Source organism: Budorcas taxicolor, chromosome X (genome assembly GCF_023091745.1).
Source record: "Budorcas taxicolor isolate Tak-1 chromosome X, Takin1.1, whole genome shotgun sequence".
In the NCBI taxonomy this organism is placed as follows: Eukaryota; Metazoa; Chordata; class Mammalia; order Artiodactyla; family Bovidae; genus Budorcas; species Budorcas taxicolor.
The window spans coordinates 85434602-85457486 of record NC_068935.1 but is presented as its reverse complement, the minus strand read 5'-3'; the positions used below and the strand labels follow the sequence as shown (position 1 = coordinate 85457486).

The window sequence follows — 22885 nt, the reverse complement described above, 5'->3', positions numbered from 1 at the left end:
CTACTGCTCACGGAGACGCGGCGAATCCCAGGGCCGAACAGCCAACGGCCAAACCGCTGCGCGCGCCGCGCTCCGCGCATGCGCACGCACGCGCTGGAAAGGGTGAAGTGGGAAGGAGGGGACTCACCTCGGACTGCAGGTACCAAAAGACCCGTCCGCAGCGGTAGGGGGCGCGGCCATTGCGCGCCCACTGGGGAATGTGGCGCTGGCCCTGGAACGGCGCCAGCGGGGAAATGTAGAGGTTATTTAGTACTGACTTCCGATCTTGCTAGAAGTTTGCTAACGCCGAAGTGGGCAGCAGCCAGTGACCAGCGTGCTGGTCACCACTCGCTCACCCTACTCGGTCTCACTTGGTACATCCCCATAATAGAAAACGGGACTTTTGCAAGGAGGAAAAAGACAGATGAGGCAGTCAGTCCTAGTCCCCCGAGGTGCCTCGGGAGGCAGGGATTTTAAAGGTTCGCGAGATGACTTTTCTCGGAGAGGCGGCCTGGAGAATCATTGGCCTTTTCCACCTTAGATAGGACAGTGTCTAGCCCCGCCCAGCAGCTCCCCCGCCTTCCTCCCGGACCGCGAGCTCTTTCCAACTGTGAACGTTTGCAGCCCCGCCCTTTGAGGTGTCGCCCCGGCAATCGGATTTGCTCCCTGGGGTGAGGCTGAGCAAGAATGAAGGGCGTGGCCTGCCTTGAGAGGCGTGATTTCACCGCCCTGACCACGCCTCCGCCAGGTTTTCATTGGTTTCGCCGTGGAGGGGGCGGGTCTCCTTTTTGTTCTGAGCTCCCCTTACCATAGGTCGAATGCCTCGCAAGGTGATTGGTCAAAAGATCGCTCAATCGAATTTCATCCCGCCTCTAGCCACTCCCATCTCCTTCAACGAAGCTCACAGGGTGGAGCCTAGGCTCATGGGAAAGACGGACCTTTAAAGGGGCGAGTGCATTACTTGGCATGGCTGGGGCTTTGACTTGGAAGGGGACGTCTTTTTCCCTTCGCCCGAGGACTTGCACCCTAAATTGGGTTTTACTGCCACCTTTCACCGACTCGATGGACAGGAGTTTGAGCAAGCTCCAGGAGTTGGTGATAGACAGGGAAGCCTGACGTGCTGCAGTCCATGGGGTCGCAAATAGACATGACTGAGTGACTGAACTGAACTGCCACCTCTCAACTACCTCTTCTGAGCCTCCAGAGCCCCGCCCATGACTCCTCCTGCGTTCTCCAAGTTTTCCATTTTATTTATTGCGTGCCTGTCGTGTGTCAAGCATTGCCAAGCCAACCTAATCCCTTACCCCTCTCTGCCTGGAAAACTCCTACACTATCACCAAGCCCAGTTCAAATGGAGGTAGACTCCATTGCACATCTTTACACAGTCTAAAGCCATATCCCCCACCTCTTCTGGGCTTCCCTTTATGATACCCTTGGCCATACCAGTTCATGCAAACAAGGATTTACCAGAGCATGTTGAGATTGGAAAAACTTGACAAAAGTCCACCTCAGGATAGATCTTCAGGTCCATTACTTCCCAGGCCTCATCTGTTACCCTTCTCACTCCACTCCAGCCATACTATTATCCTAGCTGTTCCTGAATAAAGCAGGCACAATCCAGTCTCAGGGACTTCGGACTTGCTGTTCCCTTTGCCTGGAATGCTCTTCCCTCAGATATTCACATGCCTCATTCTCTTCAAGTCCTTGTTTTAATGTCTCCTTCTTCATAAAGCCTTCTCTGACTCCCCTATTTAAAACTGCCTACCTGCACCCCATCATTCCAGACCTCACCTGGCTCTACAGACCTTTTGAATTGCACTGATCAACTTCTAACATGCAATTTACTTACTGTGGTTACTGTCTATTCTAGGTCTCACCAGTATGTGCATGCACACACACCTCCCACCCCAGGACAGGGATTTTTAAAAATCTGTTGCTGTCTCCAATGCCTGCAATACTGCCTGGCTCACAGTAAGCAGCTGACAAATGTTTGTTGTGACTGATGATAAATAGTATTAGGCAGCGACAAGAGACCACCTTATCCCTACCCTGTCCTTTGTGCCTGCTGGATGCAGAGGGCTCAGTGCAGTGACTAGAAACTCTGCCCACTGAGCCCTGGTCTCCCATCTTGCTGGTGTTATAATGGTAGACAAAAATGACAGAGAAGTAAAATGGCATGTGTGGGCAACAAAGATGCAACCAGAAATCATGGGTTCTTGATGAAAAAGCTGTTCTCATACCTTGTGTGAATTCGGTAGCAAGGGGATCCAGGAGCTGTGCTGAGGGGGATACAGTGAACAAGGCCTAAAGTACCCACAAAGGTACCAGGATAGTAGAAGCAGAAAATCAAGTTCGTGTGCAAGCCTCAGATGCTGCAACAGTAAAAACAGTGGACAGAGGTAGAGTGTTTGGGGTACTCTAGAGCAGCAATAATGGACAAAGTAGTTGTAGTGGGAAAACCTCTCCACTTGACCTAGCCAGCCAGCATGACCAGTAAATGGATCCCAGAGGTAAAGCACTTCAATCCCTAATGTCCTGGTGGAGAATGAAGGGAAGTATGGAAGGATGAGGTCACCCAAGCAGCAAAGGCCAAGAAAAGTAACCAGAGAGAGGTAGGCAAGGGCATCTGGAGCTGGCCCAGGAGGCAAAAGTTGTGCAGACAGGCTGTGATGGGTGTCAGGTCAAGTTCAGGCCAGGCTGTGCAATTCCCAATACTCAGGTTTGAGTGAAGGAATTTCTAAATGGAAAAGGAAAAAGTTGGAAGTCTGGCTAGGTGAAAGACAGTGGTTATGAATGGCAACCTCTGGCACCATGTGGCCAGTCAGACTGGTGCTTTCAACTGTCTGGTGTGCTCAGCCAAGACCTAAGACAGAGTGTGGGAAGTTCTGTAGTCCTGGTAGGGTTTGTGGTGGGCCTCCTACTGCCTGCTCTAACCAATCAACAACCCACAGCCGGCTCTCACAGGTGGGAAGCCTCATGACAAGAAGCCCAGACCTGAGGGACAGGAAGAAGCTTTTCCTCCACAGATGTTCTCAGCCGAATATTTTCATCACAACTTCAAAGTATGCACAAACACTGGCATTCCTCAGTCCAGCAGAGCTGTTGAGCCCTCCCTTCAGCAGGGAAGTTCAACGAAGGGCACCACAGGCATTCCTGGCGCTGGGAACCGTGATGCTGAAGGCTTGTCCAGGGTCTGAGTGCTTCGATCCAGGTGGGAAGGGATCTTCCCCAAGGACATAAGCCACAGTGATCAAGCCCTGGCTGACTGGTTGCCATACGTTTTCCTTCACAGAGGAGGAACAAGGTTAGAGAAGTTAAAGGACTTGTTCAAACACTACTTTTTACTACCTCTCAAAATCAATAAGGCAGGGAGTTAGGAGCTAAAGACAGAGAAGGCTCATTTGAACCCAGCTCCAATGAAGTCACAGAGACCAAGATACCTGCTCTCTATGGCCTCACCCATGCTGCCACTTCTTCCTAAGCAGAAGGACAGGGGGGAAGACATGGCAATTCCCACATTTTCTCTGCCTGGGATGCTGGCAGCTGGGATGAGGCTGAGCCCTTTGGGTTACCACATGAACTACACAGCTCCAGGAAGTCCCTTCTTTCCCTGGAACCAGCAGGGTATGCCACATCTGGGTTAACAATTCTTTATTAGGAGTCAGGTTCCGAACAAGGTAGAAAGCAGTGGCAAAAGGAGTTCAGGTAGGGGGATGAGGAGGGGAACACCAAGCCTGGCTAGCTGGGCCACTGCCAGAGGTCAAACGGGAGCCCTGGGATGGAAGGGATCTGGAGAGGGGGTGCTGGGGTCAGTCTACAGGAGAGGACACAGATCAGCGGATGGTGTATCGTACATAGGGGACCTCAACGTCCTCGCCGCTCTCATCGTTACAGCACAGCTCAAGCACCAGTGCTCGCACATGGCGCCCAAGCTTTCGTTTCGACACACGGCTTACAATCTCGGTCATCCTGGGGACAAGGGAGCAGAGGGTCAGGAAAGCAAAAGGTGAGAAGGGGGCAGCTGGGGGCAGTGAGCAGCAGTCGGACAGCTGCAAGTTGAGGCTCCCCACCACCCAACTCACGGCTGATCCAATCGTTCCTTGAGCTTGGCGGCTGGCATGAAGAAAGAGTAGAGCATAGACACGCCCTGGGACAACATAGTGATCTCCAACTTATGTTCTGTCTGGAAGAGGGGGAGGACATCAGTGTCACAGGGGTGGACAGGCCAGTCAGTCACCTGCACACGCCACCCCCAGGTCGGGTGAGAGTCAGAAAGGGCTCTCACCTTGAAGTAGTCGAGGAACTGTTTGAGGGTCATCTCCTCACCGTTAGGCTGCAAACCCTGTACCTCAAAGCGATCCCACAACGTCCACTCTTGGTTATAGTACTGTGGGGAAAGTAGCAGTCTATGGGATGGGGGCCATCAGGGCACCAAACCCCATCAGTCTCCCCCTCATTCATGCAGACATGCTAAGTCAGACCACAAGCCTCTTTTGTCCAAAACGTTCTTGTGGCTTTTGTCTGGCCTTGAGTAAGCAGTGAAACCCTTATGATAATTGAGACAAGGCTTTACATCATGGAATCATATTCTCTTCTGCTCATTTCCTATCCCCTCATCTCTCCCACATTCTGCTCTAATGACTTCTTCTTCAAACAGGCCAGGCACACTTACCTCAGTACCCTTGCAGACACTGGTCCCTCTCTCTGGAATGCCTTTCTGGCAAGGCCTGGCCTGTCTTCTCACCTCCTCCAAGTCTGGACTTACATGTCACCTTCTCCTTAAGGCCATTCCTGACTATCCCACATTTAAAATTCTAAATCCATCCCCTTGCCCCCTGGTATTCCCAAGTTCTCCTTATCTTGTTCTTTTTTGGAGGTTCTAAAATTGTTAAATATAACCTTAGCACCTGTAAGAGTACCTAGCCCACAGTAGGTGCTCAATAAATATTTTAGTGCATAAATGAATGAAGCAAGTAAAAGCACTGAGCATAGTAAGCACTCAATAAATGTTGGGTGCTACTTTTGTGCAGTTATTAATCATAATCTAATATTCAAATATCTTTTCTGAGGGCTCCCACAGTCAGAATCAGACACCTACTTAACACATAGAAGGTACTTAAAAAAAAACATGGTGAGTGAATAAATGAACAAGGGTATACACGAAGGAAAGAGGTACACATTGACAGAAACCCTCTCCTGGTGACAGGCTATGAAGCAAACTACAGCCAGCTCTACAGACAAACATCCCACCCACAAACCCACTTCCTAATGTAGACCCTCACCTGGTGACGAGGTGCTGCAAGGGGCTCGGAGAAGCCAAAAAAGGGCAGGGCCAAGTTAAGGAAACCATTCTTGTAGGAGTTGAGCTGTCGGTGCCCCTGCACCACCTTGTACAGCTCTAAACACACAAGGCCAACCACGGCTGCTGTGGTTGTGGCAATGGCTGGGATGATCTTTCCTGCAATCAGCTTGCTCTGTGAGGCAGAAAGGTAGAAGTTAAGAGTAGAAGAGGCTGAGTCTAAAGAAGGGATGAAATGTGGGCAAATCCAGCCCGGGAGAGGGTGGAACATTGGGTCTGGGTTTGCCCCACCTTGTGCCGGTCTGCAGGAGGAATGTCATAGTTCTCTGCTCGGAGGTTGGATGCGGCCACAATGAAATCCATATGGAAGTTGGTGTCATCATCCTTTTAGGAGTGAGAGGTTAAGGGAGGAGGGTGGGGAGACAATAGGAGAAAATCAGAGGAAGAGGATTCCTGGCCTCTAGGGGCACAAGTATCCACTGCAATTACCTGCTGGGCTCTCAGATCACAAAGGCATGGCTGGGAACATCTATTCATTCAGGGCCGCGTAGCAGGCCCATGATCCAGTCCCACAAAGGCCTGGGGCTGCCTCCCGATCCTTAGAAGCCTGTTCTGTCCAGCCCACCTATGTTTATCCCATCCCCACTGCCTGCTGGGGCCCCCACCCAGCACCTTCTCAAAGTCGATAGGGTACATCTTGAACCCAGGGAGCTTTTCGGGACTGGGCAGTGTGGCCTTGAGTTCTTCCAGACGGCTGTCATCTGCAGGGAGAGAGGGACACCATCAACGCTTTAGACCCAAGGCCAGGGTCTGAGGTAGAAACAAGGGGGGCAAAAGGTGTTTAGGGAGACAAAGGATTTGAAAAGGAAAGATATCCTGGGAGAGACGAGGGACAATGGCAAGAAACAGTGCAGGACAACAGAGTACAAACCTGAAGAAGATTGGGGCGGGAAGGGTGCAGTGTGGAATATCAAGAGAGGCAAGAGAGACTAAAGAACTGAAACAAGGACATTAGGAGAAAGTGGGGGTGGACAGATAAGGATGGGAGAGCAGTAGATCTCAGGGAGAATGATGCAGAGAGGTGGGGAGACATGGAGGATACAGGGGAAAAGGGCAGGGAACTACAGAGAGGTAGTTGGGAGAAGTGTGCAGATGTGGTTAAGATGGGAGGACAGAAGATACAAAAAAGTAGAGAATGGGGCATATATAGAGGGTGAGATAGGTGAGAAGCCTGTATACACCCTATATATACTCTACATACACTCTGTCTGCGTGTATATTACACACACACACACAATGTTTATACCCATTTTACATGTACCTGTGTATGTTTTATACGTATACAAATACATGTATATGAGGAAAAAGATGAAGGAAATATGGGTGAAATGCAGAAGTAGAAAAAATATACAGAGAGGAACATGAGGGGGTAGATATCTGGGAAGAAGATGGGAGACATGGGAGAAAATAAAAACAGCCACATTCATTCATCGTGGATGGCTGCTTTTGGGCTTCAACTGCAGAGATCATTAGCTGCAGACACTATATGGGCTAAAAGAGTCAACTGCTTGGCCCTTCACCCGATAGAGAGAATGAGCTGGGGGAGAGAGATGGGCAACTGGGGTGGAAATATGAAGAAGGGGATGAGGAAAACTATGTGGAGGGTAACATCACGGAGAAGACACACACGGAGGAACATGGGGTGAGAAGATGGGAGCAGATACCAAAGGAGCAAGACCACTGGTGGAAATCACACCTTCCAGATAAACAGATCAAGAAGGAAGTCTCAGGACAGGGTTGCACAGTAGTGCCGGGGCAGAGAACTGGTGAGAAGGCTGCACTGGGCAGAGGACCAGTGGGGCAGTAACTCCTGGCAGAGGGGCCAAACATCCTCACCCACAGAGGCATTGGCGCTCTGCAGCTCCTGGTCAGAGACATGGATCTTGACTCCAGACTTGGGGGTGAACTCGGGGACCTGCACGGACTGTAGAAGCGTGGCCACAGCAGCTCGGTCCTGAGAGCCTGTCAGCCCGTAGGTCTGGGCGAACAGGTTGGCAGCAGCTATCACGTAGTCCAGATGAAGGGGCTGGGAGAAGGCAGGGCCCAGAAGGGTGAGCACGTCTGCCCTCACCTGGGGAGTCTCGGCCTCCTTCCCTCCCACCCACTCTCCACCTGACCCTAGGAGACCCCAAGGAGGAGACTTACGTTGCTGACATCAAAGGTGAGTGGGTGTGGACAGCGTTTGGGCCCAGACCAGAATGGAGCTCCTGAGCTTGTGAGCTAAAGAAGCGGAGAGATTTTTGAGGAGTAGGATCTAAAACTGGAGCCTCTCCAGCAATCCTAACTTCTCACCTGGCCCTTGGGTGTGCCCTATTCACTAGCCCTGGCTGGGCACGCATGGCAGGGGATGGAGTCAATCATGAACAACCCAGACAGTAAGGGTCCTGTGAATGGAAGTTCTGATGCCAGGGTGAACTAGGGGTGTTGCTGAAAGAACTCCTGGCACTCACTCTGTGCAAGACACAGCTTAACAAACTCTTTGAACTGCCAGGTACTGTACTGAGTTAATATTAACAAATACTAAGAAATCCTCACAAGAACCCTCATGAGGTAATTATTACCACCTCTACTTTACTGACAAGGAAACTGAAGTATATAGAGAAGCTATGTGACTTGCCCAAGTGCAAATGGTGCTTGGAGTTGAACCCCCACTGATTTCCTGAGCTCTTAACTCCAAGATTTCTCCTCTATGATCACTACAGTCCTAGGAGGTGGATGAGTCAGCCCACCCCACAGGTAAGGGAAACAAAAATGAAAGTCTCTTGCTGCAAAGAAAGGGGATGGCAAAAATAGGTCAAGTTCAATCATTTTTCTGAGACTCCCCACACCTTGGGGCATATGCCACAGCTGGACTAATCTCCAGGAGGAGCCAGAGAACTCATAGCAGGCTCCCCTTATGGAAAAAAACACACTCTGACAAATGGACCTGGCAAGTGGGCGTTACCTGATCAGGAGGGAAGTTGTGTAGCAGCTGCCGGATGTTGTTAGAGTACTGCGTGTGCCAGTGGTGGCAGGCCCAGGTCACACAGTCAGCCCAGGTCTGTGGCCGCTGCAGCACAAGACTGCGCTGCACAGCCTCCAGCACCTCCAGGGGTTGGGTGCCCGCCAGTCGCAAAGTCCGCTCCACAAACTTGGAGTCTCTATCAGGAATTGGGGGGGTCAAAGGGGTAGGATTACACAGAGGCCTCAGGAGTGGGCTCCAGGGCAACCTCACTTTCTCCAGAGAAAGCTAATCCTGTCTGCCAATGGAATGAGGCCCAAGCCTCATTCACAGATTCATTTGAGAAGTGTGCCTGTGCTGAGTGTCACAGCAATGAGGAAAGCAACCAGGATGCCTTGACTGGCGGGCAGGGGGTGGGCTGAGTGGACATTTGGTTACTTACGTGAGGTATTGGTTGACGTTTTCTGCTGGCTGCTTGAAGAGGCCTTCGAACTCATCTCTAGCCCACTACAGACAAACAGATTACAGGGGGCAATGGTGGACAAAACAGACTTCTGGAAGCATTAGAAACACCATCAGTGAACAAATCCAATGGGAAGAACATAGCTGCTCTGGGAGAAGGTAAGCCCCCCCAAACTTCCCCACTCCTTGACCCCCTAACACCTCAACTGAAAAACCAATGAACTTGACCTGGACAGTGGTTACACTAGTGAATGTGTGAAAAAAAAATTAAGATCTGTATACTTTACTTGAAATATGTCATGCCTCAATAAAAAAAAAAGTTCAGTTATGTATATATTAAAATTTACAAATAAAAAAAAAAAGAAAATTCAGACCAAACCGAAAAATAATTTCTATACAGGCCCTGAAGATTCAGCAGCAAACTGGACAGAGGCTCTGCCCTCTGAGTGGGTTTGGAGAACACAGATGTGAGATCTAGGTTCAAATCCAGCTGTTACATAGTATCTAACTTTGTGACTTCACGAATACACTTAACCCTGTGGTGGTGCTGCTGCTAAGTCACTTGAGTCGTGTCCGACTCTGTGCGACCCCATAGACTGCAGCCCACCAGGCTTCTCCGTCCCTGGGATTCTCCAGGCAAGGACACTGGAGTGGGTTGCCATTTCCTTCTCCAAAGCATGAAAAGTGAAAAGTGAAAGTAAAGTCACTCAGTTGTGTCCCACTCTTAGTGATCCCATGGACTGCAGCCTACCAGGCTCCTCCGTACATGGGATTTTCCAGGCGAGAATACTGGAGTGGGTTGCCATTGCCTTCTTTCCCAAATAGATACTATAACAGTCCTAAGTACCTCAGGGGTTGCAAGTGTGTATACATTTACAGTTTATTTAAAATAGCACCAGATACATAGTGAATGCTAAGTGCTTTACAGCAACCCTGTGAGGTATACACCACTGTCAACTCCATTTCATGAGACAAAGAAGCTAAGTCCAAGGTTACTTACTAGTGACCTAGTGACACTGTGACAGGTGCACAAATATAAACACACTCAGCCTGGAACTAGAGAGGGGGAAGGGAAAATGATGGAGGAAACTTTTTTTTCCTCTCCCTATTTTGTTCGCATATCCCATACTTCAACTAAACATTCTGAATGGTCTGCTTTCAAAGACTGCAGTAAGAATCATCTGATAGCACAAAATCCTCAGGTTCTGACTGGAGGCATAGGTGCTGGATAACCTAGATATATTCATTTTGTAAAAACCTCCAGGCAGATAATATGTGCACTGCTGTGTATTATATATGTATATGCATCATACCAACAAAATCATCCTGGAAAACCAGCTGTTAAACCCATTTGGAGCAATAGCAGGGGACACATGAATATGAACTGTTAGAGACAAATAAGTAACCAGGAGAGACAGTAAGAATTACCACTAATGTTGTTCAACATGAAGGTGGTGTTTTGGCTAGATGCAGCAGTTCTCACCTGGGAGGGATTCTGCCCCCAGGGGACACCTGGCAATGTCTGAAGACATTTTTAGTTGTCACAAACAGAAGAGGGTGCCATTGGCATCTCGTGGAGCCAGGAATTGTGCTAAACATCCTATGGTGCTTAGGATGCCCCCAGGATGCCCCCATGACAAAGAAATATCAGGCCCCAACTGTCACCAGTGCTGAGGTTGAGACCCTGTTGTGTGGGAATATAGCCTCCCTTTGAAGAAGTATAGGGAGTGAAGCATTGTGATGTCCGCAGTACACATGAATCTAAGAAAATGTGGCAAAACATTAACAAATGTTAAATCTAAGAGTATTTGAGTGTTCCTTGTACTATTCTTTGTATTTTGTCTAAATGTTGAAAATTTTTCCAAAAGAGAGAAATAAATGGATCATTCTAGCAATATAGGCTGCAATTTACACATTCCATGCAATTCTCCAGGCCAGAATACTGGAGTGGGTAGCCTTTCCCTTCTCCAGGGGATCTTCCCAACCCAGGGATAGAACCCAGGTCTCCCGCATTGCAGGCAGATTCTTTACCAGCTGAGCCACAAGGGAAGCCCAAGAATACTGGAGAGGGTAGCCTATCCCTTTTCCAGCGGATCTTCTTGACCCAGGAATTGAACCAGGATCTCCTGCATTGCAGGTGAATTCTTTACCAACTGATCTATCAGGGAAGCCCTAAATGTTGAAAATTTTCCCAAAAAAGAAAGAAGTGGATCATCCTAGCAATCTAGGCTACAAGATGGGAAGTAAGAGACATAGGTTTAGAGAAAAAGCAGAGGGGCTGGTAGCCATGAGGCCAGAGTGCCTGCTCCCTGCTCTCTCCCACCAATGCTGATCACCTGCAGGGTGTGCTCGATGGCATTGGGGAAGTTCTTCAGTGTGCAGATGGGGATGGACTTTTCAGGCGGGTCCTGGCTGGAGCTGTAAGATTCTGTTAGGAAGGGGATCACCACCTGCACGTTGCCCTTGGTGCCCAGTGTGCCCGACTCCAGCAGTGGCTTACGGTAGTACACGCAGCGGCGGTCCATGTACATGCCTGGGGGTGGGGTCACAACATAATGTGAGTGGCAAGATGGAACATTAGGAGGCAGGAAGACAGACACCTCCAAAACATACACACACACACACACACACACGTGCGCACGCATACATGTAACTTGGCAACTTGGCCCCTGACCTCCTCACCCGCCTCCAAACTCACGGGCATCCACATTATCCAGGGCATTGGTTACACCATCCAGGTTTTGGAAGAAATCATCGTCATAGATGCGCTCAGTGTCAGGACCTACACGGTTCTGGTGGCTTGTCACTTGGATATGAGGATTCATCTGGCGCACAGCTGCAGCAGCTGTGTCAGACTTTAATTTCTAGGGGGAGTGAGAGTGGGAATGGGGGAACAAAACTCAAGTTATTCATGTGTGCAACCAGAGAACCTCTACAGAGCTGTCCTCCTAAAGGCTGACATATTTAATGCTGCGAAGAACTAGGCCCTGAGTTCAGGAAGCTCTCTGGTTTGGCAGGAGACAGTTCATGACAGTACCACAGGGCTAGGGCAGGGACTGATATGCCAGGGGTTCAGTGGAAAGGGAAGCAGTAGACAGGCACAGATTGGAGACAACAGGCCAGCCTTCTGTCCTTCTGCCTACCCAACATCCACTGTTCTTTCAGGTAATGGCACCTAGGCTGGGGAACATTCCCCCCAAACAAAACAATCTTAGCATACAGACAAGAAGTTCAAATCAGGCCATATCCTTCCTCTGCTGAAAACCCTCCCTTGCTCCCACCTCCACCGAAGGTAAGATGACTTGGTCCCCATTTCCTCCAGCTTATCTCCTACTCCCCTCCCACCTCAGGATCTTTGCCTGAGTGGTTGAGGAACTCTACTTCCTCACGCCCTCCAAGCTGGCAGAGATGAGCCCTTCCACATATCAAAATTGCAAACTGATCTCCCTGGCCTGCCCACTTCCCTCATCGTGCTGTTGCTCTTTCCTCTGCACAGCACTTACCAAGAACGCTGAGTATAAATTTTATTACTGTACTGTGTTTATTCTTTACTCTCCGTCCCCACTCCACCAAATCTTTGTTTCCTTGGTGTACTCCAAGTACCTACAAGAGCACCTACATGGATAACTACTTGGTGAATAAATGAATGAACAAAAGGGGAGTCGATCCTGGCCAGGCAATGATGCTGTTCCCCACAGAAGGCCTACTAGCTAGATCCCTGTATAACCTAGCTTCTATCTGTGCAGAGAACAGTGAACCTAGCACAAGGCTCTCCTAGGAAAGAGGCCTCCTGGCCAGGTTGGGCCTTGGCTGCAGTCTGGAAACCTGGATTTCAAGAGTTCTTACCATTCCCCACCTGGTAAAGGCTGCTCACTGGGCCTAGGCTGCTTATGAAAACCCTACGGTTTAGGCCAAACTCCTGCTCTCCTTTTGGAGTCTGCAATTTGGGGATGTTCCCAGAAGAGGGAGCCTACATGACCAGCCCACAGTAAAATCTTTGGGTACTAGGTTTCTTACAAGCTTCCCTGAATGGCAACATTTCACATGTGTTGTTGCAACTTGCTACTAGGGGAATTACAGGTGTCCTGTGCAACTCCACTGGGAGAGAGTCTTGGAAACTTGTGCATGGTCTCCCCCAGACTTCACCCCAACTTCTCTTTGCTGATTTTGTTATGCATTCTTTCACTGGAATAAATCATAGCCCTGAGTATGACTATATGCTGAGTCCTGTGAGTCCCCCTAGTGAATCACTACACTTGGGACCCCCAACACACTGTCCCAACCAGCATTCATAAGAGGTCAAGGAAAAAGAAAACAGGACATGAAAAACGGTGGATTCAATGGAAGGGTACTCAGCATTCATTGAACGAGTGACAGAAATTGAGGGAGAGCTGGAGGAAAGAAAAAGGCAGTAAAGCCCCCTTTCTAGGAAGAATGGGAACAAAAGACAAGACGAAAACAAGATGACAAAGTACCGCCTCCACCCCTCATCACACTCACAGTGACATCCCAGGGCCGGAACAGAAACTGTCTGTTCAAATTTGACTTCTCAATGGTGTCCATGTCTGTGACAACAATTTCTCCATCTTCTGCACAGCCCAGCCCAATCATGGCAAAGTTCTTGAGCAGTTCACAGCCAATGGCCCCTGCGCCCACCTAGAAGACAACCAAGAAGAGACACAGAGTGTCTGGGTCAGGGTGATGCAGGTCAGCGTGAAGTCATTCATCACTCTGTACTCTCACTCCCCAGAAGACAGCAAGAGAGGGTTGTCTAGTGCCACATCCTTAAGTGCCACAGCTATGAAAATAACCTAGTCATCTGAGGGTGGAGGCACAGATGGGGGAAACAGGACATACTAAGCTTTCCCAAGATTAAAAAAAAAAGGCAAAAGTCATGTGATACAGATACAAGAACCAAAAGACACTCCCTCAGGTGGCAAGAGACATCGTAACAGGTAGCCAGAGGCCAGGGGATATGAAGGAAGCACGTGTCCCAGCGGATCACTCACCAGGAAGTACTTCTGCTTGCCCAACCTCTCCTGCAGGTCGGAGCCAAATACAGCCACCTGCCCATCATAACGGTTCTGGCGCTGAGGAATGCAAAGGGAGAAAGGTCAGAAAGCAGCCTCACCAGAAATGCCCCCTATGTCACCTACCCCAGGGCCCTACTCACATACCGGGAGGCACTTGTCCTCCGTGAGGGCCTCTTTGTCCTCAGGGAGACACTCGAGGGCATCAAAGTACAGCCACTGCATGATGGGCATAAACTTCCCAGAGCAAGCCTGGAGAATAAGCAGGAGAGGGGAAGTAGTCAGTGCTTACCTGGGGCCTCATGCAGATGGGACAAGTGACAGAGGCAGGGAGGCGCCTGGCCTATGCCAACCCTGGCCTTTTCCACCTATGCTGACCTTCATGACCTCCTGGGCAGCAAGGCCCCCAATGAAGGCATTTATGGGAGCCAGGTCCCCAGCAGCCACATATGCTAGCTTCCGGATGAGGTCCTCATCCAGGCTGCCCTGCTGCACTGCAGGCAGGGATCGAGTGTTCACAGCCTGGGCTATGGTCACCAACTCTGCTGCATCCTCCTAGTGGGGCCAAAGGAACCAAGAGCATGCCTGTTAGGTCACTGTGTTGGGGGCGAGAGGTGTAGGGAGAGGGGCAGAATGGGCCTGCAGTGCCAAGGTCATCTACCCTGGCTTGGCTCACCCACACCCACCTCATTGTGGGGTCGAGGGGACCGACCATGCTGAGCACAGAAATGGTGCAAGGCCTGGAAGCCAATGTGTAGCTGGGCAGGGCGGGAATACTTGGCGAAGTCTGTCATCACAAAGTCAGGCTCTGCTAGGGAGGCTGGCAAGGATTTCTGTGGGAAGCAGGGCATCAGAGAAAAAAAAAAAAAAGAATCAGAAGAGAATTGAGAACCGTGAGATGCCCAGCCCCAGCTCCTACAGCCCACTGCCCCTCACACTCACAAAGCTGATCTTCTTGGGTACTTTGACCTGGCTGACGATGCCTCCGCGGATATAGTCAGAGAAGCTGGAGGTGTCACAGATGCTAAAGGTGTAAGGACCTAGGGCAGACAAAACAGTCAGGACACCCACTCTCCCTAAAACCTACAACCACCTACAAGATGAGGGAAAATCCATTCCTGACCCAGCTCAGACATCAGGAGTAATCTCCTCTCCATCCTGAGTTCTACTCGAACTTCAGAAACCATCTCCCCTCTACCCCAGACCCAGCGCCCACGGGACCCCACGTCTCTGATCCCAAGTCTACAACGGAAGACGTTCTCTGCTCCCTGTCTGAATTAGCTCAGACACAAGTGGATCCTCTGATCTTTGTTCAAACACCAGAGACCTTGCCTCCCCTCAGTGCAGCTATCAGGGGCCTATTCTACGAACAGCTCAAACACAAGACAGCATTTCTCCCCCACACCCTGCTGGGCAGACCTTAGGAGACTCTACCTCTGGTTCATCCCAGATACCCAGGATATGTCTCCCCTCACACAGAGCCCAGGGAAACGCCTCCTATCTCCCCTGGTTCCTCCCTGGCCCTAGCTCACCCAGGACTTTGATTTCCATGGGCTGACTTCCATTGAGTTCAATCATGCCCTGTACTTCCGAAAAGGAGACGAAGTCGCCACTCTCAAAGCCATGTCGGGCCTCATCCAGACAGGTAACCACACCGGGGTTGTCCTGGTTGAAGGAGGAGTACCTCAGAGGCAGGTTCAGGGTACTGGGAGCAGACAGGAAGGCCTGTGACTGCCCATCCGCCTGCCAGGACCCAAGGCTGGCCTCCTCACCTTGGTGACCATAGAAACCATAGCACTGAGCGGCTGCTCCCCATTGGAATCAGTGAGGATCATTTCCTCTCCAAAATCACAGAAGAGCTGCCTGTAGAGGGAGGCAACAGGGCTGATGCCCGAGTCCCACGCACACTGAGACTGCACGTGTCCCTCAAGATGCAGCGAGTATTTGCTGAGCAAATTCAACCCATCACTGCTGGGAATCAGACTGTGCTCATGCTACGTGGGGCAAGGTAAACACACAGCATCCAAAACCCAAAGGCCTAAGGGGGGCTGAGGGCAGTCAGAGCTTGGGGGTCTTTTCTTGGGCAAGGCAGGGGTCGGGGTGGAAAAGAGCAGGGGCACTCACCCGAACAGGCCCCGGGTGTCTGCCACCACCAGCTTGATGCCATGGCTGTGACAGAACTCACCCACCCGCAGCTGGTCCTCCAGGGGGCTGTTAGTGAGGACCACCACCTGTGGAGAGGTGGAAGCTCAGGCGAGGGCCCAGCACCAGGGTGAAGGGTAAACGGAGCGATCATGGAGGAAGGCTGGTAGGAGGGCTCACGGGGTCCTTAAGGCTTTGCTGGTTCAGCTCTCTATCACAAATAGAAAGTATCTACCACGTATCAGATTCAGCCCAAGCAAAACTCAATGAAAGGAAATGTGAATCCCTAGACTATGGCAGGCAAGGTAAAGAGACAACTGGGAGGACAGTCTGGGTAACAGCTGACTCCTTCATTTGCCAACACCCACTGCTGCCTGTTTACAGCCCTGCCATGCCCTGGGAGAGACAGAAGTAAAACTGTCCTCAGCCAAAGTCTGAGCTCACTCCTACCACACCCACTTGCTCCCAATTCTTAAAACACCTGCTCAGCCATGGGTCTCTGCTGAAAGCCTACCCATTCCCATCAGGGTAAGCTCCCATGGCTACAGCAGGGTTCAGCAGCAGTGTCCTGGCTTTCAGGGACACCCTGGGGCAGAATTTCAGCTCCCACAACTCCTCCTTCTGGCCCAGAGTTTTTATTTAACCAACAACCAGCTGCTAGTCCATAGCCCTCACAAAACCTTTATCAAGTCAGCATTACTACCATTCCCATGTCTGCAGACAGACAAAGGCAGAACAGGAGACTCCATGACCGGCCTGACGTATGCAAGTACAATGAGAGACTCATGCCAAGGCAGTTTGGCTCCAGTCTGTGCAAATAACCACTATGCCTTCCCATCTGCTGGCTCACATATTCCTCCTAAAGAGGCAGGCCCAGGGTCTAAAGCCTGCTCGTATTCCCTCGCTGCAGCCTTAGCGTGAAACCTGACACACAGGCTAGCCCATTAAATGTTTATCAAAAGAATAAACCAGAGCTGGGCTCTGAGAGAACTGAGCAGGAGGCCAGATGATGGCCCATGGTACCTGGAAGTCACTGAGAAAGTCCTCCACAAGGGGCCCGGTGTAGGCGCTGACAGGCACATAGCTGTTGAGCTCAGCGAGGCGGGGCTGGGAGACCTCAGCTCGGTTTTTCCCTATGTCTTCTTCCCGCAGGTAGAACTGCAAAGGAGAGTGGAGGAAGAAGTGAACTGGCTGTATAGCCCAGAGGGCTGGGGCCTTGGCAAAGAAGGGGGATGGTAAGAGGAACCTGGGAGGAGAGGTCGGCCCACTGGGCAGTGCCCTGGTCATGCAGGGTGACAGCCTTGACCCCACCAAGGATGATGTTCTTGGCAATCTCCACGCCCAGGCCCCGAAGGCCTGATACCAGTACGCTGGAGGTCTGGAGCCGCTTCATTGCCTCATGGCCCAACACATACCTGCCAGGTTAGAGGGTGTCACAGGTCAGGGTCACACCCTCCTGACCCTATCCACTCAGAGCCCCCTCCCACCTCACAGTCCAACTTCGGCCCCACTCACAGCTGCCGGGAGTAAAGGCCTTCATCTATGTCTGCGTCACTGCCATTTTTCGCCATTCCCTAGAAATGGAGGGGAAGACTAGGTTCAGGGAGATGTGCAGGAGGAGGGACGGGACAGACAGGACAGGCATACAGAAAACGTTCCCACCCACCACCCCGCCTGCCAGTCTCTAGGAAGAACACACTCACGTTAGTTGGCACCGAGGGCACTTCGGACAATACGGAGTGGGCAGGGGAACAGTTAGAACCCGGCTTTGGATCAGGCCCGGACACGCGACGTTTCTTGGACAGCGGCGAGCTGGACATCTGGAGAGGATAAAAGTAATCAGAAGTGAGCCTGGGGCATGGGGGTGTTCCTGCTGGTTAGTGATGACTGGGGGGGGGCGGGAAGGAAGATGTAAGGGCTAATATCCCCATTTTACAGAAAAGGAGACAGGTACAGAGAGGTGAGGTGACTTTCCCAGGGTCACATAACTGTCAGAGCTAAGATCTGAACCCAGGTGATCTGGCTTGCAATCCATGCTGCTGACCACCAGGCCATTCGCTTTTCTCCCCCACCCAGCATAATGAGGGAGAGACTCCAATCCTGTGGGAGGAAAGGAGTGACAAGAATGTACTTGTTGGGGAGTCAGAGGAAGGATGTAGCTTCAGGTCAGACCTTGCCACTCCTCAACAGATATCATTTAACCCTTATGGGCTTGGTTCCCTTGCCTGGAAAACACAGGTGAGAATACCACTTACCTACCCCATGGAGTTGTTGAAGCAATGAGATATAACACAGACCAGAGAGCCTGACATGGAGCAGGGAGGGAGGCAATAGCAAGGAGCCATTCTCCTCCCCCTTAATCCCAACGACAGGGGTTAGAGAGGGACACGTGGCTTGGACATCCACCAGGGTGGCATGATGGCAGGAGATATTATGCTGAGAACTCAGCTCCCAGAGGGGTTCAGAGAAAAGAGTTTCACAAAGTCCAACCCCCTCCCCACCACCTCCAGCTCCAGGAGGGGAAAACAACCAGAGCCAATAAAAGAAGTTGCAGAGAGAAAGAGAGAGGAAATACACACTTCCCAAGCCTTGTCCCTGTGTGGAGTCCTTTAAACAGATCAACAATGATACATGAATATTTATTAGGAGTCCTCCCAGTGCCAGATATCAAACTAAGCACTTTATGAGCTATGCCTCACTTTGTCCTCAGGGCACCTCTGTGGGGTTTGGACTACTATCAGTAAGACCGCCCCTCAACTCACACTGGAAGGAAAAAAATCCACTCAGGGACTTTGGAGACTTGACCGAGGTCCCCACAAAGAGAGTGGCCAAGCTGGAATCACACTAGGACCTGCTGACCCTGGAAGCCCAGGCTGCCTCCTAACCTTATGGTGTTTCATCCACTCAATGGTCCTGACCCTGCGAGGCAGGGCTGAGTGTCCTTGCCAGACAAATGGAAAAACCTGAGCTCATGAGGACTAGGTCCCAGAGACAGAATAATGCAGCCTGCTGTGAAAGTGAGATCTTGGAGCGAGGGGGTGACTGGACCCAGAGGCTGGAGATGACAGGACTCTGCCTCATTTCCCCTCACCCCCAATGCACCTCTAAGCCTCTGTTCTCCTACACTGAGCCTTTTCTGACACCAATCACACCAAGTACCCCCACTGTACCTAAGAGGCCACTTTGGCACTTGTCACATGCTAGCACTAAGCAAGATAACAAGAGCACCCTAACATCTACTAGGAGCTTACTGCCAATCAATCTCTGGGTAAGGGGCTTTGTCTAGTTCTAACAATGCTCACAAACCAAATAACCTTATACCTATGCCACAAATTAGAAAACAAGGGCTCAGAAAACTCCAGTCACTCCAGTCTAGCTGCTGCTAGACTGTTTACCAAACACCTCCTGGGGGAACAGAGTCAGGACCCAGCTTGGGGCACAATCCACATGGCTGACAGATGAGAGGTGAGGGAGGGGTACCCAGGAGGCTGGCTACGGTCCAAGGCACCCAGCTGAACTGCTGGGAATGCCAAGAACCAACCTAGGTAGAAGAAGCTTGGTGAGTTAGTTGGGAGACCAAGGCAAATTCCATTTTCCATGACTGACTTCCTGAGACAGAGTAGGGAGCTCATTTCCTTTGAGCCCCATTTTCTCCGCCCTCCCCCCCCACCGCCGGCAAAGCAGGGACAAATGGAAATACCCTCAAGGGGCTGCTGCTGCTGCTAAGTCGCTTCAGTCATGACAGACTGTGCGACCCCATAGATGGCAGCCCACCAGGCTCCTCCTAGGGAGGTTAAAAAAGTCAAAGTCTGTGGTCAGAACTCAGCGACTTAAGCTCCTCCCCAGACACCTCCAGAGAGGCCCGCATTATTTAGTCATCTCCTTGCCATGCCACTGATTTGGTTGTTGAGCACACACCATCTCCCTGCACCTGAAATTAGAAATGGTCCAGGGCCAGAGAGATCTCTGCTCTCTAGACTGACATCTGGATCCCTAGGGCTGGCAGTGAGGGTCTAAGCAGGTTTCAGCAGATGGTCTGAGAGAGGACTTCAGTTGCAGAGATTGGGAACAGGCCAGTCTCAGGGCAAGCAGAAAGGGGTTTGGGGCAGAAACCCCAGAGCAGATCTAAAGATCCTCCACCCCAAGTATAAAATCAATACCTTTTCTCTCTCAACACATGCTCAGGCTCCAATGAAGACACACGTACTACCAAATGTTCAGCAAACCTGAACGAGGACTCAGAGAGCTTCAGAGCTTGCCTGAGATCTCCAAACTGCTGATTTTGAAGCCTGAGCATTCTCTACCACCCAAATCAGAGACGGTTTGAGGTAGGAGCCCTGGAGCAGGCTTGAGAGCAGGCAGCCACAGGTCAAGACATCAGCACGGGGAGAAGGTAGGACACAGGATGCTGGGGCCTGTCAAGCCTCCTAAGAGGGATTAACTGAGAAATCCCTAGGAATATAAAAGAGAAGCATCAGGAAGCGGTTGCCTGAGCCTCTGGAGGGTCAGAGGGAGACAGGAAAGGGGATGTTAGAAGTCCGGGGGGGGGGGCGGGGGGGGTGTGTTGTGGACAGCCAGGGTGTGACTAGGCAAGGTTGTTAAGACTCAAATCCAGGTCTTTAGAAAAGGAGCTTTCAGGAAAGGGCGGGGAAATTGCATTTGAGGCCCCAGTGGTTACACAGGGAATGGATGGCGGATTCTGGGCCCCAAGGAAGTTTCAGGAAGATGATGGGGTCTCGGGGTAGGGATGCTCTCCATCAGGAGGATGCTGGGGCCCTGGGGATCTACACTGGTGGCAGAGGGAAATCTTTGACCAAAATTAACAGGGACTTGCAGGGGAAAAGGTGTCTCTGACCTTGATATCAGAGATCCAGGAGGCTACAAGGGTGGATGCTGAGGGTGGGGCTGTGGAGGCATTTCTAATGGAGCAACAAGGCCTCGTGTTGATCTCTGATTGGTACATGCTAGGTACTGTAACTGCTCTGAGGAGTGGAAAGAGGTTGAGCCCAGACAGTTCTGGCCCTAAAGATTTCAGTAAGCAGGGTTTCTCTGACCAATTATGTGGAAGCCCATGGAGGCTCTGAGAGTCAGTGCTGAGGAGGGGTTTTCTACTCTGATGGAGAACAAATGGACCTGTTGTGGGAAGGGACAACTGACCATGATGTTGGGGTCCAACAAAGCTGAAACCCTGAATGAAGATGCTGGGATCCTGGAAGGCTTTGAGGGCAGATTCTGAGGCCTGATGCAACGTTAAGCGATCTGTGAGAGAAGCTAGAACCCTGGTTGGCTTTTGAAGGCAGAGGTTGAGTGAAGGGTGGGATTTGAGAGGCAAGTCTCTGATGCAAGGGGCTAGGAGCCAATAGGGTCTGCAAGGGCAGAAGCTGGCAGAGAGATCTCTGATGGAAGATTATATGTCCAAGAAATGCCTCCCTCCTGTCTGGTCCCCTGGGAAACTCTGAGGGAAGATACTGGGGGTTAGGAGTGTCTGATGGGGGAGATGTTGAGGCCCTCAAAGGATAGTCTCTAAAGAGAATACTGGGACCACAAATAGGAGGCACTCAAAATAAAGGAAGTCTTTAAGGACAGAGTCTAGGAATGAAAGCAGTCTCTAAAGGTGAATGCTGAAGTGGACCTCTGAATAGAAATGCTGGCCCAGAAGGGTTTCAGAGGTAAGATGCTAGAGCCAAGGTGGGTTGGGAGACCTCTGGTATGTGAAGGAGTGGTCTCTGACATGGAGGCCAAGCACAAACTGCCTTTTACAGGGTCTAGACTCCTTGAAAGCTCTAAGGGCAGACTGTGTGTGTGTGCCTATGCGTGTGGAGGGTGGTTCTGAAGGAAGATGCTAGAGAAGGTTAAATGAAACCAAATGGACCCTTCCTGAGGTTTGGCCCCTCTTGGAAGCTGCGAGGACAAATTCTGAGGAACGAAGGGTGAATGAAGAAAGATTCTGGGGGTACGTCTTTAATGACATACACTGATAGGAGGCTTTGACCAGGAATGTCGATCCCGTTTAAGTCTCCATTGCTGACTGGGGGAAGTTCCGATCTGCCATGCAAGAGGCAGGACAGGGCCAGGTCCCTGATTAGGAATGCTGACTGAGTCTCTAATAGCAGATTCTGGAGGTCTGAGCCTAAGGTCAGATTCTGGAGCCGGAGGGACAGGGCTGGTCCCGGATGGGGAATATCGGCCCCGCCCAAAATGGACCCCTACTTCTCTTCAACGATCCCTCCGTCCAAGTCATCACCACCTGCCCCGACATCAGCTTGGCCCAGCACCGGCCCAAACCATCCAATCCCGAAACCCCTGCCCCGGCCAAGGCGCTGAGAAAGGCCGTTTGTTACCAATGCCGGTTCCCCGGGTCGCGCCGCCGCCAACTCCTCTAGGAGCCGAAGCCAAGCCCGGCCGCCACCCTCCTCCTCCTTCTCCTCCTCCTCCTCCTCCCCGCCGCCTGGGCCGCCTAGAATCACCGCCGCCGACTTCTCCCGCGTCGTAGTGGTTCTGCTCGTTCCTGCCACCTCCTTCACCTCCGCCGCCGCCGACACAAGATGGCGGCCGCGGAACCCGAGGCCGGAACAAAACCTTGGGCCCCACCCCCTAGAAACCCGGATGTACGCAGGCCGCGCCCATTCATGAATCATGTATGATGGTCCCCGTTTGTAACTCATTCGAAGGGGAACACCACCATCTGGTGGCTACTCTGGCAGTAACTAGGCAAACAGGTAAAACGACAGAAGGCACACCCGCCAAACGTGAATAATGAATACACTGTTACAGCCAGGCTACCATGGAAACCAAGACAGGCCACCAAAGACACATTTCCTGATCGTGAATTATGCATGAGGCCGGGTGACTGGTTGACTAACACCCCGCAACCAGAAAGCCAATGTTAAAACATGGAAGCCACACCCCGATGCTCATGAATAATGAATAATCTTGCTGCAGCCTGGAAGCCAAGGAGACTGAGGCGACATC

The 22885-nt window shown here is 51.2% G+C and overlaps 1 protein-coding gene across 1 annotated transcript; it reads right to left on the bottom strand.

Moving 5' to 3' along the window:
* Positions 1–3615: 3615 nt before the first annotated feature.
* Positions 3616–22443, bottom strand: UBA1 (ubiquitin like modifier activating enzyme 1). The gene is made up of 26 exons (XM_052662843.1): positions 22381–22443; positions 17617–17733; positions 17429–17487; positions 17160–17328; positions 16937–17071; positions 15896–16002; positions 15544–15634; positions 15304–15436; positions 14714–14811; positions 14458–14604; positions 14150–14326; positions 13919–14023; positions 13751–13831; positions 13242–13397; positions 11440–11605; positions 11078–11274; positions 8722–8786; positions 8283–8478; positions 7484–7558; positions 7175–7364; positions 5951–6039; positions 5570–5662; positions 5262–5453; positions 4265–4366; positions 4062–4162; positions 3616–3948 (listed from the first exon to the last, which is right to left on the bottom strand). Exons 2-26 carry the CDS (start codon positions 17731–17733, stop codon positions 3813–3815), a joined length of 3177 nt encoding a protein of 1058 aa, XP_052518803.1. The 5' UTR covers positions 22381–22443; the 3' UTR covers positions 3616–3812.
* Positions 22444–22885: the final 442 nt, after the last annotated feature.

What these genes read in the sequence shown, in the direction of transcription:
- UBA1 (XM_052662843.1), bottom strand. Translation starts at nt 17,733, where the DNA reads ATGTCCAGCTCGCCGCTGTCCAAGAAACGTCGCGTGTCCGGGCCTGAT. An exon ending in ACAACTTCCCTCCTGATCAG is followed by an intron (nt 7,559 to 8,282) that starts GTAACGCCCACT and finishes CCGCTTCTTTAG; the next exon opens with CTCACAAGCTCAGGAGCTCC. An exon ending in CTCCTGCAGACCGGCACAAG is followed by an intron (nt 5,454 to 5,569) that starts GTGGGGCAAACC and finishes TCTGCCTCACAG; the next exon opens with AGCAAGCTGATTGCAGGAAA.